The 15610-nt window shown below is 39.8% G+C and overlaps 1 protein-coding gene across 1 annotated transcript in view; it reads left to right on the top strand.

Annotated features, from left to right (window-relative positions):
- The window catches only part of WDFY3 (WD repeat and FYVE domain containing 3), a 238858-nt gene that overhangs the window by 55456 nt on the left and 167792 nt on the right, over positions 1–15610 (top strand). Inside the window, exons 5-8 of the mRNA XM_045018580.1 lie at positions 2043–2152; positions 4896–5054; positions 7398–7590; positions 10902–11088. Coding sequence (XP_044874515.1) covers positions 2043–2152; positions 4896–5054; positions 7398–7590; positions 10902–11088 — 649 coding nt within the window. The remainder of the gene's footprint in view (positions 1–2042; positions 2153–4895; positions 5055–7397; positions 7591–10901; positions 11089–15610) is intronic.

Genomic DNA, 15610 nt, shown 5'->3' with positions numbered 1-15610 from the left:
AGGCTTCTGTAACGCCTAGCATGGGGATTGAACCTACACAGAGCATAATTGAAGAGTATAAAGTCAAGCTTTAAATCACGTTACCTTTTAACCAATTCTTTAAGCCTTGCTTTGTGCTGATGAATCTCACCCCAGGATTTGGCCCGTTGGTTCCTTTCTCTGTCAACAGAAGCAGTGCTTCCCATAGTCTTCATACAGAAATTACAGGAATAAGGCTGTGAGCCAACAGCTTGTGTAATAGAGTGCATTAGCAGAACAAATGTGAGCACTTAATTCTTCTATTACCTTTTAAACTCACCATGTCTTTTCATTTATTTTAATTGGGAAGGTGGATATTTAACTGGGTTTGTCATACTTTCAGGAAAGATGGCTTCTTTGTACACTAAGTATGGAAAAAGTTGACCGTGGAGTGTTGGAAGTCCTGGAGAGAGTTTGAGACTAAATAGACTATGCAATTCAAAAGTATTGTATATCTTAGTTTATAATGCTCTAATACATGTTGGAGTTAAGTGTTTCATTAAGGCAAACATTTTATGGTTGCATGCGCTGACCTGTGTATTATTTTACTACTTACTGTTTTGTTGCTGTTAGTTCTAGTTTCTTAGCCTTTTTATTAGAGGTGGGCTGAACAAAAATGACAGATCTAAATACCCCCTAATTTTGGAAGAGTTCATATCCATATCTGAACTTTTCAGCTTGGGACCCTTATGTTTTTCAAGAATTCACTTCTGAAAAATGTTAAAAACCAAAAACTTAACCACAAAGAGAAGCCGTCCATGATAACCAATGAGAGTGGGAGGAGAGGAGCAAGTTTTAATGAATATGGAAGAAAAATTAATAGATTTTTCTCCTTTTAAAACAAACATAGTTCACACTTGCTAACTTTATTTTGTAGCTTCTCCAGAAAATATAATGAAGGATAGCATTGAATGTTTGTTGTGGTGTGAAGAGCTGACTATGGTCAGAATGTGAAATAAATTGAGTTAATATTTGAAAACAAGACAAAGTGGGTGAGGGAGTGTCTTTTATTGGACCAGCTTCTGTTGGTGAGAGAGAGACGCTTTCGAGCTTATACAGAGATGTTCTTCGGGTCTGGAAAACTTATTCAGGGCAGATCTATACTTTAAAATGCTGCATTGGTGAAGCTGTAGCACTTAAATGAAGATGCACCTATGCTGATGGGAGAGAGCTCTTCTGTCAATGTAGTTAATCCACTTCTACAAGAGGTGGTAGAAGCTCGCCCGTCGGACATAGCACTGTCTACAAGGGAGGGATTAGGGTCAGTATAACTACTTTGCTTGGGGGAGGGAGGGAAGGGAATTTTTCAGACCCCTGAGCGAAGTAGTTACACTGACATAGGTCTGTAGTGTAGACCAGACCTCAGAGTGTCACAGCTAAATACAAGGTGGAACCGATTGTTTACCATAAGTAGTTAACAAATATTTCAAGGGACCATTCAAGGTGAAGTATCCTGTTAATACCCCTCCAGTCATAGGGAAGAAAAGGAGGGAGGGCAAAGCAGCTGTGTGTGTGTGTGTGTGTGTTGGGGGGGGGGGGAGTTGTTAGTGGGTTATAGATAGTTGTAATAAGCCATAAATCCAGTGTCTCTATGATTTTTATTATCTAGCAAAATTATGAATTTAAGTTCCCAGGCTTGTCCTTGGAAAGTGTTGTTCAGGTTTTCTCTGAAGATGAGGACTGATAGGTCAGATATAGTGATTGCTTTGTGAAAAGTGTTCACCCACGGGTGACGTGGTGTTTTGTCTTTTATAATTTTTATCATCTGTCCAGATGATGAAAATATCATTGATTATATATCACATATACCATTGGTTTCGTGATGCATTTATGGTGTACCTCATCCAGTGCACTAAATGCCCCAATAGCAGCTACATGGGTGAAACCAGACACTCACTACGCTCTTGAATGTACTCACACTGGAAAATTCAGAGTTTAACTTAAATTCTGTGTGGCATTTGTAAAGAAAATGCACTTTCCATGCTACATCCGTTCACATAGTTGGCCTTGCTTTTTTTCAACAGAGGCTGCAAGTCGTGCTATAGTCCAGTTCCTGGAGATCAATCAGAGTGAAGAAGCCAGTAGAGGTTGGATGCTGCTCACTACAATTAATTTACTAGCTTCATCCGGACAGGTTAGTTCTTTATTATCATGAAAACCAAAGCAGAAATACCAAAACAATGTTTCCAGGTGTGCCGCATTCCTTGTTAAATAGCACACTTGAAAAGGGGCCATGGGAACATCCTACAGTGTCCTGATTCCCAAGCTTACAGGTCCTAAAGTCCTTTACATCTCCTTCCTATATTGAGGTTTAATTTTATTATAGTGTCTCTGTAGTGATTCTGTAGTTATGAATTGAAGTTGCCTAAAAGAGTTCTCTGGGCCTGAAATTTATGTCTTTTCCTAGCTCACAGTTAAATAATTTTTCAGTAAAGAAGTAATAAATCAAAAGTGGCTTAAGAGAAATTTCACAGAGTGTAAAAAGTGCTTTCTGCACCTTAAAATCATTTTAAAACTGGAATAACTCAAACATTCTTTACTTTAGAAGCAAAAACCAAACAAACCCTTGCGATCAGGTATTGATGATCTCTTTGGGGACTAGATCTGGTTAAAGATATAAATAACATGAAATATTATTTTTTTTATTTTCTGTTAATGCATCTTTTTTGAATTAATCTCATTTTCTGTGAAAGTTTTAAAATATTCACTCAGTAGTTTGTGAACAAATTTCAACCTATAAGTTGTTCATGAAGTATTTGTTTCCCTGCTAATTATTTGTGGTAGTGCATGACTAATCCTCTAAGGTCTTGTTTGGACAGAGTTAGTTTGCTGCAAGTGGGGGTGTAAATCTGTTGCACACTAAAAGTTCTCTCATGGGCTTTAACCTACTACTGTTTCAAATGGAAGTAGGTCAAAGAGCACTAGGGAACTTCTAGTGCTTATGGACTCTGCTACTGCAGCTAATTGGTGCTTGGTCGACTAATATTTTGTGGATTTACATCCTCTAGGCAAGCTGTAAGTCACGTGGTGGTGTTTATTCTCCATGACTGGATAAACTGAGGTCAGTCTACACTACACAACAAATTTGGTATAAATACGTCGCTCAGGAGTGTGGGGAAAAAAACCCACCCTGGAGTGGCGTAATTATACCAACTGTAACCTCCTGTGTAGACAGTGCTATATAAGCAGGAAAACTTTTCCCAGTGACATAACTACCTCCTCTCACAGAGGTGGAGTAACTAATCCGACGGGAGAACTCTCTCCCGTCGGCTTAGAGCATCTTTATCAAAGTGCAGCTGTGCCGATGCAATGTTTGTGGTGTAGGCCTACCTTGAGACAATTAAAATAGGAGAAAATACATTTCTGAACACTCAGAAACAATTAATAATTTGGCTCCATGAATAACAGTGGAGTGAACTCCTTGGGCTTACTAGGAAAAATATTTGTAAATCTTTTTTATCATCTAGCCACCTATAATGGGGAATGTGTACTTTGAAAAAAATTAGTGAGAAAAATAATAGTTAGGAATATTTGAAAAGAATATAATGATCTTTGCTACCAAACTATGATCTCACTGTGAGGATGAAAGAAAAGAACATGCAAGAACCTAAGATATCCATAACAGATATTAGTCTTTGAGATGCTGATGACACCTTGACCAACTGTCCTTGTCTCTTATCCTTATTCTATATCCTTCCATACTCTTGAATTATGTATGATCATTAAATTTGTTAGCCCTTAAGTACCCTAACTTAGAATTATCTGCTTTCGGTATGCTGATTCCATACTCTTGAATTATGTATGATCATTAAATTTGTTAGCCCTTAAGTACCCTAACTTAGAATTATCTGCTTTTGGTATGCTGATTCCTGCAGAGCATGGGGAATTAGATTTTTTCCCACATGGATATTTTTGCAGGCTACTTGGAGCATCTTACAAGACAAAGAATTTGGGAATAAATAGTACCCCATTCATGGAGGCCACACTATATAAGGAGATAGTGAAGCCAAAGGCAATATGACTAATATTACTAAAGCTCTGCTAGCTGCCCTTCTGACATATTGGACAATTACATGCTGTCTTCTCTCTGCTCCCTGGTTATCTGTTCATATATCTTACCAAATCATCCCACCTACTTTTACAAATAATACCAGACCCCGCCTCCCAACTTTTGGATTCTCCTCCAAATGTTTTCACATTTTCTTCCTCGCTGTTCTGTATGCATGAAACAGCATAAAGCCAATACCTTCTCCTTCCAATCCAATCTCACTTCTGTGATGACTGCAAGAAATATCCAACTGATGAGGTCTAGATTGAGGGCCTGAGGGGATTGTTGATTTTTACATTATTTTAAAAAGCTTTATAGTTTATAATCGCTAAGATCCATCAAGTTGATATAAATTATGCTTTTATCATTGTTGTTTTTGTCTTCCATTCCCTTTTACTGTTTGTTACATTTGTTACTGTCTTGTCTTGTGGTAGGGATTGTGTCTTCCTATGGCTCTAATCCTAATTGGAGCATTTAGGTGCTATTGTCATATGAATACTTATTATTTTATTTCTTTTGATATATTTAGACCTTTCTCTGAGTGTTGTCTTATTTTTCCTCTATTTTTTCCCTGTTTTGTAAATGTTGAAGAATACATGATTCATCAGTACTGCGGTTTGGACACTTGTTAAATTTATAGGAAGGAAAAGTTCAATATTTTATGCAAGCTTCTATCTGTGTGACTTCCACTGAAGGCAATAATTTGCATAATTAAATCATTCTTTCAAAGAATACAGAATGTCTTGAATTTAAAAGAAAATTATGTTGTATTTTTAAAAAATTCACTGTTACAATATGGTGAAATGTTACTGGCTTTTCTGTTTTTCAGAAAACAGTGGACTGCATGACGACGATGTCGGTGCCTTCCACACTTGTTAAATGTCTATATCTGTTTTTTGACCTTCCACATGTGCCTGAGGTAGTTGGAGGAGCGCAGGAGCTACCTGTAGCAGAGCGCCGAACGTTACTACAAAAAGTCTTTGTACAGGTAAGAAGATAATATAGGTGTTAAATATGTAGACAGACTTTTTTTCTCTTTAAAAAACAAGGGCGGGTATAAAAAATTGAAAGAGGAGGTTTTATCAGATATCTCCAGAAATTGCTGCTGTTCTGGGCCAGTAACTTCACACACTGAAGTTTTGTTCTCTGTTTCTTAACAGAGACAACTGTTTGTTAGCAAAAATGAATTTCCCTGCCAGCAGAGTTGAGATTGAGTACTTTTTTTCTCAGAAAATATTTTGTCCTCACAAATGAGTGTAGCACTTGAACTGGGCTGCTTAACAGGGATGACATGCAGACCACCTTCCTCCCACCTCCCGGTCTTCTTTTATGTCTTTAGCCATGACAGTCATTTGAGTAAGTACAGTAAAATCAGCACTGATATTAATAAGTGGACTATTTAAAAACATGCCACCTTTATTTCTAATAGGGAAATAAATCACCTTCATGTGGCTGGAAAGGGAAGTCACTATTGTGGCTTTCCTGAATTATTTAATTTAAGACCTTTTCAGCAGAACAGAATGAATCGGTTAACTTATTGCAGTTTAGTCTGTGTTCTTGGCTTGGAATTTAACTTCACCACTTTAACTGAAATAAATAAATAAAGATGGATGTTACCACTGCATTTTATATAGCTCATACAATTATCTTTACTCTGTTTGTCAATGGAAGGAAGAGGGTACACAGCATATTTTTTACCTTAGAAACGGTTGTATTATGTTAGTTTATAATCCGATGCTGATAGACAATTATGTCAGTGGATATATCTATTCATGCTAGCTCCAGTGTTCTTTTGTGCAAGATGCTGTGCTCCCTCAACTCCTTTTGGCACACAGTACCATTTAGGATTGGCATTATGGGTTTAAATATGTGACACATTAAATACAGTACATTTTTATTGGTAATAAATTTTGAGTAATTAAAAATGTTGAGATGTTGCACTTAATGAACAATGTTCCTGGAATATCAACTTTTTGGTGTGCTGTGCTTTATAAATGACACTTCAAATAAAAGGAAGGAGCAGGGGTTCCGTACCTTGTTTATGGACGATAAAACTGACTGTGTCACTTGGTTGTCTCAGTTTGTAAAGGGAAAGCTAACTTGCCATTTGAAAGAGTTGAAATATCATGAATACGCCTTTGGCTGTTTCTCTGTATTGTAAACCTCTTTCCTGAATTAAAGTAGTACTTTCTATCCAGACTAGCTGGCATGACTGGGGTATGAGTTAGAGCCTGGGTTCTACTTTCATTTGGGCTGGTAATCTACCCACTTTACAGTGAGGACACAGGCTTACATACTAAAATGCTGGTAGTGCTTCGATGCTTTCCCATCAGGGCCGGCTCCAGGCACCAGCTAAGGAAGCAGGTGCTTGGGGCGGCCAATACAAAGGGGCGGCACGTCCGGGTCTTCAGCGGGAATTTGGTGGCGGGTCCCTCTCTTCCTCTTTGAGCAGCTGCTCAACTGCCACCGATAGGCTTCTTTTTTTTTTTTTTGCGCCGCTTGGGGTGGCGGAAAACCTGGAGCCGGCCCTGCTTACCTTAATTCACCTTATGTGCCCAGAAGAACAGAACAAGTTCTCCCACAGTTCATTGTGAAAGAATTGTAGAGTGGCTCACTTACTGCAGCACTAAAGAAACATGGGATATGGCCCCAGAAGTCCTAGTAACACGTACAAGGCAGCACAGAAACTCGGTTGGGCTTTGCAGTGTGGCTGCTCACTCCTGGCCAAGGCTAACTCAGATGCTCGCACTGAAGACAAACCCAGAAAAAGTAACCTTACCTGCCCCAAAGATTTGCCTGCTCTTCATTTGGCCAAAGAGGCATGGATACTGCTCCTCCCTTCCCAGCCAATCAGTGCTCTTCATTTATTAGAAAGCATTAGAGTCATTAGCTTGTTAACGCCTCTATCCCTGTTGCAAGAGTTGAACATGCTGTCTAGGCAACAATTCTAGCCTCTGGCAGACAGTACATAAATGGAGCATATTTAGGACTCAAACTCTGATCCTTATGTGGCAGCATAAAACACTTAAAGTAGTCTGCTAGTTTAGCCCTATTCATTACATTTTAATGGGCCTGAGGGTGGAATAACCATGAACATTTAAAGACCTAATCTTAGTCTTATTTAACGTGGATGAAGGTAATTAGGGCTATTCAGGAAGCAATATGTAAGGCGAAGAACTGCACGTTACTTTGCTAATGAATATAACAGTTCTAATTGGATGATCTTTTTTTGTGATCAGTTTGTATAAAAGTACGAATGAACAGAGTTCTGCTGTTAAAGATTTTACTGTCCCTGTTCTGTTTTAATAATCTGAATGCCTTATTGTTTCAGATCCTAGTAAAACTGTGCAGTTTTGTGTCCCCGGCAGAAGAACTGGCTCAGAAGGATGATCTCCAGCTTTTATTTAGTGCAATAACCTCATGGTGCCCTCCCTATAATCTGCCTTGGAGGAAGAGTGCAGGAGAAGTACTAATGACCATATCGCGTCATGGCCTTAGTGTCAATGTAGTGAAATACATTCATGGTGTGTATCTTAGAGATATTGTTTTTATTCTTTTGTTCCAGTTTATGTATTACTCCCTTCATCCTGTAGTTTCTGTATATAATATAGCAAAAACTACTGTACTTAGGAAGATTTAAGAGGATTTGTATACATCTGTAGTCTTACGGTTAAAATAATGTCATCAGAATTGTTCTGTAATAAGATTAGAGAGGTTCTTGTAGATAAACCAACTTCCCATGGTATCATCTGAGTTGTTTTTTTTCCACACTTCAGTTTAATGTTGCAGAGCACAAGTTCTCAAATGTTTTCACAATGTGGAACATCGTAGTAAAGAGGGTGCTTTCATTAAAAAGTAATATTAAGAAGCTAATTGTGATGATTGTAACTGGTGCTGGTGGCATCAGTTTGTGGCTCCTATTTCCCTCCTGCTTTTTGATGTAGCAGTAGCCCTTTGTGGAGGCAGGAAGGCTAGGTGCTTCTCATTTCCAGCAGCATGTACAGGCACTCTACTTTTAAATAAAGTCCCTGGACATCTGTGAACACAGCTGGACACAAGGAGTTGGAACCAGTGCCCTGTGTTCCGCAGGCTCTGTCTGAACATTGAGATCCATGAAAGCTGCTGCTGTAGGGTAAACAGTGCATTATTTAAAACAACCAGTGTAATCTCACCAACAAACCAAACAAATATGGAGAGAATATTCAGATACATCCAGGTAATGAGACAAAGTCATTCCTGCATGTCTCTTTTGGCCTTATATGAGATAAGCAGCACAAATAATAGCTCTGTTGCCCATGGAAGTATAATTTCTCCAGATGGTTCCATTGCCCAAGTAGTGATTTCCATGGTTTGCACACCATCTTCACATTCTCCCTAATGGATCTTCAAATGGCAGTGTTTGTGACCAGCAATGAGTGCAATTAGCCCATCACATAACAGATATGGAATTTACCAATCCAAACCGTAAAGATTCTCCATTCAGTAGATAGAGTAGCATGCATGGCAGCAGCTTTGAATGCAGGTGAACTAGGTAGAAGGATGGACACATGTATTCCCATCATTGAGCTGGTGCACTTTATATTTAAAAAAAAAAAAAGTAGTATAAGTACATACTGGTTCTGCCAGTGTTCGGCATTTAAATTATAGGGAGTAGCTCTCAAATGGTATAATCTTTTAAAATAAATTAAACTTTTAAACTGGGGCAGGAGGACAGGCACAGCATCTTTTAGCAATCTGTAACATTAAGTTGGTTGTGAATACTCCCTGGAGAACGTCGTCTTAAGACTCTGTGAAATTGTGCTGTCAGCTTTTGAAATATGTAGCCCTGCTTCCATATATCATGCAACACTACAGGAAGTTTGGTCTGCAATGTTTCTCACACTAGCCATTCACAAATTACAGAAGACTCCCAACTCAGCCTAAAAAGAAAATAAAAAACAGAACCAAATGAGTTCCTCATTTTGCTTTCAGAGACCAAAAAAAAAAAAGTAAGGAGCCTACTGGCAACAGTGGTAAGCATTTTCAAATATGACTTTAAAGGGGGGACAATTGTTCCCAGTTACATCTTGGATGACATTACACAAAATCAGACACGGACCACAGATCACATCAGGGCCGGCTCTAGTGTTCTTGCCGCTCCAAGCAGCAAATAAATAAATAAATAAATAAGTGACTGCGATCAGCGGCAATCTAGTGGCAGCTCTACCGCTGCTTCTTCTACGGCGGCAATTCAGCCGCAGGTCCTTCACTCCGAGAGGGAGTGACGGCCCCGCCACCGAATTGCCACCCAACGGCCGGACGTGCCACCCTCTCTTCATTGGCCACCCCAGGCACCTGCTTGCTACGCTGGTGCCTGGAGCTGGCCCTGGATCATGTATTCCCTTCCGAGAAACTGTCATCTTTTTATCAGGTTTACAGGTTCGGTTCCAAAAAGAGACAGTAGAGACTTTTGCTTTTTTTAAGCCTGATACATGATTAACTATTTAAATGATAAAGCACACTGCACTATCAATGTGTCTCTTAATAGGCCAACCAGGTTATATCATACAACGTGCTATCAGTAAAACAATAGACACTGATACAATCGCAAACTAGATATCTTCTTTTCCGGCCACATTCACCAAAAGATGCACATTCACTGATCGCGGCTTGCTTATTTATTTATTTGCTCCTTGGGGCGGCAAGAACGCTAGAGCCGGCCCTGACATGATCTGTGGTCTGTGTCTGATTTTGTGTAATGTCATCCAAGATAATACATTAAGGAACGTTCTTTCCAAGTGCCTGTTGTGAACATCCACACTGCAGCTGGAGGAGAGAGATGGATGTTGCAGCTTGAATGGCAGTCTGGGCTCTCAAGCCCACCTGCCTCCTTGGGTCTGAGCTCTGATGGCTAGCCCAAGTACCTATCAGAGCCACAGTGTTCACACCACTATTTTTAGTGTGCTAGCTTGAGCTCGGCTAGTGTGAGTCTGTCTGCCCAGGTCGAGAGGCTCACTCCCAGCTGCGGTGTGGATGTACCCATCTAGGAAGATATCCTGTATCTGCCAGGTGATGGTGAGCGAAGCCTTGGCTAACTGATGCAAGGCACATGAAATAAAGAATGTACCCATCAATCTAGCCACAAATATGGGGCAGCTGTTGGTCGAGTTTTGCCCATGTGACAAGTGAATATGGATTAGTAAGATCTATGTCACTGCAGGATGGGAGCTGAAATAAGACTTATTGCCCTGTTTGTGTTCAAGGATCCTTGGCCATGCAGAAGGTCCAGCCTCACTATTTCCCTAACAGAATAGCAATATGAAAGAAGACATAGGATGCTGTATCCAAGCATATCGCAAGAGACAACACTAAGGGTTTTCCCTTGAGTCAGTAAAATAGTAGACAGTGGTGTTTTTTAACAACCTAGAGGAAGGAAGATATTTTATAATTGATTTATTGTAATTTGTCTGGTTTCAGAGTAGCAGCCGTGTTAGTCTGTAGCTGCAAAAAGAACAGGAGTACTTGTGGCATCTTAGAGACTAACAAATTTATTTGAGCATAAGCTTTCGTGGGCTACAGCCCACTTCATCAGATGCATGCAGTGGAAAATACAGTATGGAAAATACAGTAGGAAGATATCTATATCTATATAATATCTTCCTACTGTATTTTCCACTGCATGCATCCGATGAAGTGGGCTGTAGCCCACGAAAGCTTATGCTTTAAATATTGTGTGATAATAAACTGTTACAGTAACTGTTGCTTCATTTCTAAGTATATTTTAATAATCAGAACTGATGTTTTTAAATATGTATAATGATGGGGAAAAACTGTTTCTTAATTGTGTCCTTTACAGAAAAAGAATGTTTGTCCACCTGTGTTCAGAACATGCAGCAATCTGATGACCTTTCTCCCCTAGAAATAGTTGAGATGTTTGCTGGGCTTTCTTGCTTTCTCAAAGATTCCAGTGATGTATCACAAACACTGTTGGATGATTTTAGGATATGGCAAGGATATAATTTCCTCTGTGATCTCTTGCTCAGGTATGCAAATAATATTTTTTTCTCAACAGATTCTCTAGCAGATGGAGAGTATATTAATATACCTGAACGCATTTTTAGGATCTAACAAAATGCAGTGAGGATATTGTAAATGATAAGGTTATTCAAAATGTGGATAATGATCCTGACACTGTAATGGGAGTATGTCAAAGTGCATTCCAGAACTTTTAGTGCTGTAACAGTGTCCACACGGGACATTACTGCACAGCAAGTTAGTGTGCTGTAGATTCACACTGTGGCTTGGTGCATGCTAACATCCCATGTAGACAAGCCTTTAATTATACGATGTTATTATGGCATTTGTTAAAATCTTTACTAAGAAGTTTGGACAAGCCAGTAGGTTTGGGGATGCACATTATGGCTTGTGCAAAATAGCTAAGCAAATAAATAGGAGTGAACAAATAATACATAAAATAGTTTTCTATTTCCCGTATGTTACATTCTAGTTAATCTGCAGTGATAGTAGAACCTTGCAGGACAGAAAGCTTTAACAGCAGGGTGCTGTCGTGAAGAGTCTTGTTACAAAATAAACTATACTAATTTTACTAGTACATTAGAAGGTATTGTCATAAAACTAAAATTGTCTACATGAACAAAATTTTATTATGAAGCATGATATATGATTTTATTTGTGTTCATATGTTCAGTCAGAAAATTCAGAAATCAGTAATAGCTCCCTCAGTTGCCAAAGCATCTCTGTTTTGAACGCAAGCTCCACCTATTTTGCCAATCTATATGGCAGTTCAGATTGTAAGAAGCATGTATTGCCATAAAAAATCCAAATCTATTTGAAAATGAAGGCTACAATTTTCAAACTTGGTGCCTGAAGTTAGGCACTAAAATCCATAATTGTGTATCTAAATAACTGTCCTGATGTTCAAAGGTGCTAAGCAGCCAAGCTCCAATTGATTTCAGTAAAAGCTATAGATCAGGGGTCGGCTACCTTCGACACGTGGCCCATCAGGGTAATCCGCTGGTGGGTCACAAGACATTTTGTTTACGTTGACTCTCCGCAGGCATGGCCCCCCGCAGCTCCCAGTTATCGCGGTTCGCCGTTTCCCGCCAATGGGAGCTGCGGGAAGCGGCGGCCAACACCTCCCAAAGGTTGCCAACTCCTACTGTAGATGCTAGCACAGGGGTGGGCAAACTTTTTGGCCCGAGGCCCACATCTGGGTATGGAAATTGTATGGCGGGCCATGAATGCTCATGAAATTGGGGGTTGGGATGTGAGAGGGGGGTAAGGGCTTTGGCTGGGGGTGCGGGTTCTGGGGTGGGGCTGTGCATGAGGGGTTGAGGTTGCAGGAGTGTGCTCCGGGCTGGGACCGGGGGTTTTGGAGGGCGGGAGGGGGATCAGGGTTGGGACAGGGGGTTGGAGCACAGGAGGAGGTCAGGGGTGCAGGCTTCGGGTGGTGCTTACTTCAAGCAGCTCCTGGAAGCAGCAGCATGTCCTTCCTCTGGCTCCTATACAGAGGTGCAGCCAGGTGGTCCTGCGCACTGCCCCAACCACAGGCGCTGCCTCTGCAGCTCCCATTGGCCATGGTTGCCAGCCAATAGGAGCTGCGGGGGCAGTGTGCAGAGCCCCCTGGCTGCCCCTACGCATAGGAGGCGGGGGAGGGGGACATGCCGCTCCTTCCTGGAGCTGCACAGATCCCCAGCATGCGCGGAGTGGGGCAAGCCTCCGCCCTGGACCCTGCTCCCCGGCTGGAGCTTGAGGGCCGGATTAAAATGTCTGAAGGGCCGGATGTGGCCCCCAGGCCATAGTTTGCCCAGCTCTGTGCTAGCCCATTTATTTTAGGTACTTGTGTAGAGATATAGCTCTCAAGCTTTAGGCACCCAAAATGACAGTTTTGGCTGAAGTTTTCAGTTACATTGGCTATTTCTGCTGCATGAACTTGGGCATCATGCAGAAGTTATAGCCTTGTTTGTGACGTGTTTAGGCCCAATGAAAGAATCAAAAAGCTGTCAACCGTGCAGCAGTGCTGCTAACTTTATGCCTTATGATTGTTCTTCTAGCATAAATGTTGCTTTTGAAAATGTCTGATCTTTTCCTTTTAACCCACCACATTAGCAGTATCACAAAATAAATCCTTTTCAGTAGATTAGTCATAAACAGAGTCTTAGAAAAGCCCATTGCAATTAAAAACTTTCTTCTCGAATACACTTAATTTTCAGAGAAACTGAAGTGCAGTTACATCAGAAAATGATTATATAAAAATGACAGCATCTTATTCAATAGATTTGTCTTTCTTCCTTGTGTATATTGTCACATCTGCTTTCTTTTCTAATTAAAACAGAGCATTTTAAGTGCTTTTTGCTTGTTAGCTCTGCAGAGCTAGTGCAGTTGTGACAAACAGTTGGATATTTTCTGGCTGGCACACCAGCATTGTCTGCCTGTTTTTATTATGAGTCTTTATTAATGATGTTATGATACCCAGAAAAAACTCAGATTGACTGTTAGATTCCACAATGACTTTTCAGTACTGATAACTTATTTCTTTGCTTTCTAAACTGAGCTAACTTGATAGGGAAGTCACTGAAACAAAAGAAATGTTAATAATCGCAACCTCCTCTTGTGATGCTATTAAATTTCATTTTTCAGTGTATAAAACACTTTTAGGTTGTGATAATTTTCCTTTTGAGAAGGAACTTCAGTAACAGCAAGCCTCTTTCTGCTTGACCATACATTCTCTATCTGCTCCTGATTGTGTGATAGGGTTCCATTGTTACTGTGGAAGCAGAGAAAGAACTGACAGGAAGGGGATTGCAGTGCATGACAGTTTTTAGCAAGAGTCAGGCTAACTGTAACCCTAATAACGCGAGATTTGTAGAAGCGAGGATTGTGTGAAGTGAGTGGAAAAGAACTGTGTGAGAAGTTTTTTCGACCTTGTGTAGATAATGTGTAGATAATACGAAATGTAGACTGGAGTCTCTTAAGTGAGAAAAACAAGATATCAGGATGACCTATGTATAAACAAAATGCAGCTGTTGCTTATTATTGTCTGTAACAAAAGTATAAATGCTTGCTGTAATTGTTTACCTGTTGAGAGACCTGTCTAGGAAGAGGAGACCCTATGTCCTAGTGCACTCTCTCCCTGCTGTAGCTGCTAAACAGAATAAAGTATCTGACTTTGCTGTACCCAAACAAATAAGTGAGAACTCTGTTATTCTCCGACATCACTGATGCTCCTGATCTCTAGTCTTAACACAATGACACTGCAGCTTGTTCCTGTATAAGAGGTACGGTTCACAGATCTCTTTTGTGACTTCAGTCTACTCAGGTTCTGGAAACGGTGCCTTAGTTGGATCATAAAGGTTAGTTTCTGAAGAAGGCGAGCAACTAAGCCACATTTTCTTTTCAACTTTTTATAGTCATGAATCACAAAAATACTTTAGAATCACTGCTACCAGCTGATCTATGGTGTGTTCCTGGAATTTTTGTTAGTTAGAGGAAAACAGTCTGAAAATATTTCACTTTAAAGAAATTTGATAGCTTGAATAAGAGCAAATTAATAAAATAGGTAAACTGGAATCCCAGAAGAGTGAAGAATGAATGAAAATATTTGCTTTCTACTTTAACACAGTTGGGGTGAGATAGATGGTCTGTATTCTTTTTTTATTTGTGTGTGGTCTAACAGGAGAATGAGTTGTTTTGTTTTCATTTTTAAATTGTTAGCATTAACCATTATTGAAATTAAACAATGTAACTTCTACCCTCTTACATCTTGCATTAAGAGAGAAAATACTATAATTATGAACAGTGATCCTAAAATAATTATTAATTATGAACTTAAACTCAAGATACATTTCTGTTGTTGAGATGTAGTAGTGACTGTTACTGAGGGCAGGTCTACACTACAGACCTATATCCGTATAACTACATCACTCCAGGGTGTGAAAAATTCACACCCCAGAGCAACATAGTTATACTGACCCAACCCCCTGTATAGACAGAGCTGAATCAATGGGAGGGCTTCTCCCACAACATAGTTACTGCCTCTTAGGGAGGTGACTATATTGACGGGGAAATCTCTTCCATCAGCATATTAGTGTCTTTCCCTTTGAAAATTTAGTAAGAAAATTGCAAATTTGTTTAATGGCGACATATTTAGAAATATGTATGTTGTGTAATTTCATACTTGTAGAATTAATTTTTAAATGTCTTCATAAAATATATGCTTTCATTCTACAAGTTATGGGGCTCAATGCTAGAAGTACTGGGCAAAGTCCTGTGGCCTGTGTTGTGCAAGAGGGCAGACAGGTTAATCATGATGGTTCCTTAAAATTTCTGAATCTCTGAGAAAGCTTTAGATGTTTTCTGTGCTGGGAGTTGTTATGGTTTGCTCAGTAGTGCAGTTTTTTTTCCCTTATTGGTAAATAATGGAGAGACTGCAACATCTAAATATTTTCTATTTAGCCATTATATCTCAACTTTCATAAGGCTTTTGATACGGTCTCACATGACCTTCTCAAAAGCAAACTAGGGAAATATAGTCTAGACAAACCT

This window comes from Mauremys mutica, chromosome 5, assembly GCF_020497125.1.
Source record: "Mauremys mutica isolate MM-2020 ecotype Southern chromosome 5, ASM2049712v1, whole genome shotgun sequence".
Classification (NCBI taxonomy): domain Eukaryota; kingdom Metazoa; phylum Chordata; order Testudines; family Geoemydidae; genus Mauremys; species Mauremys mutica.
The sequence above is the reverse complement of the archived record's forward strand: the minus strand, read 5'-3'. Positions and strand labels throughout refer to the sequence as shown.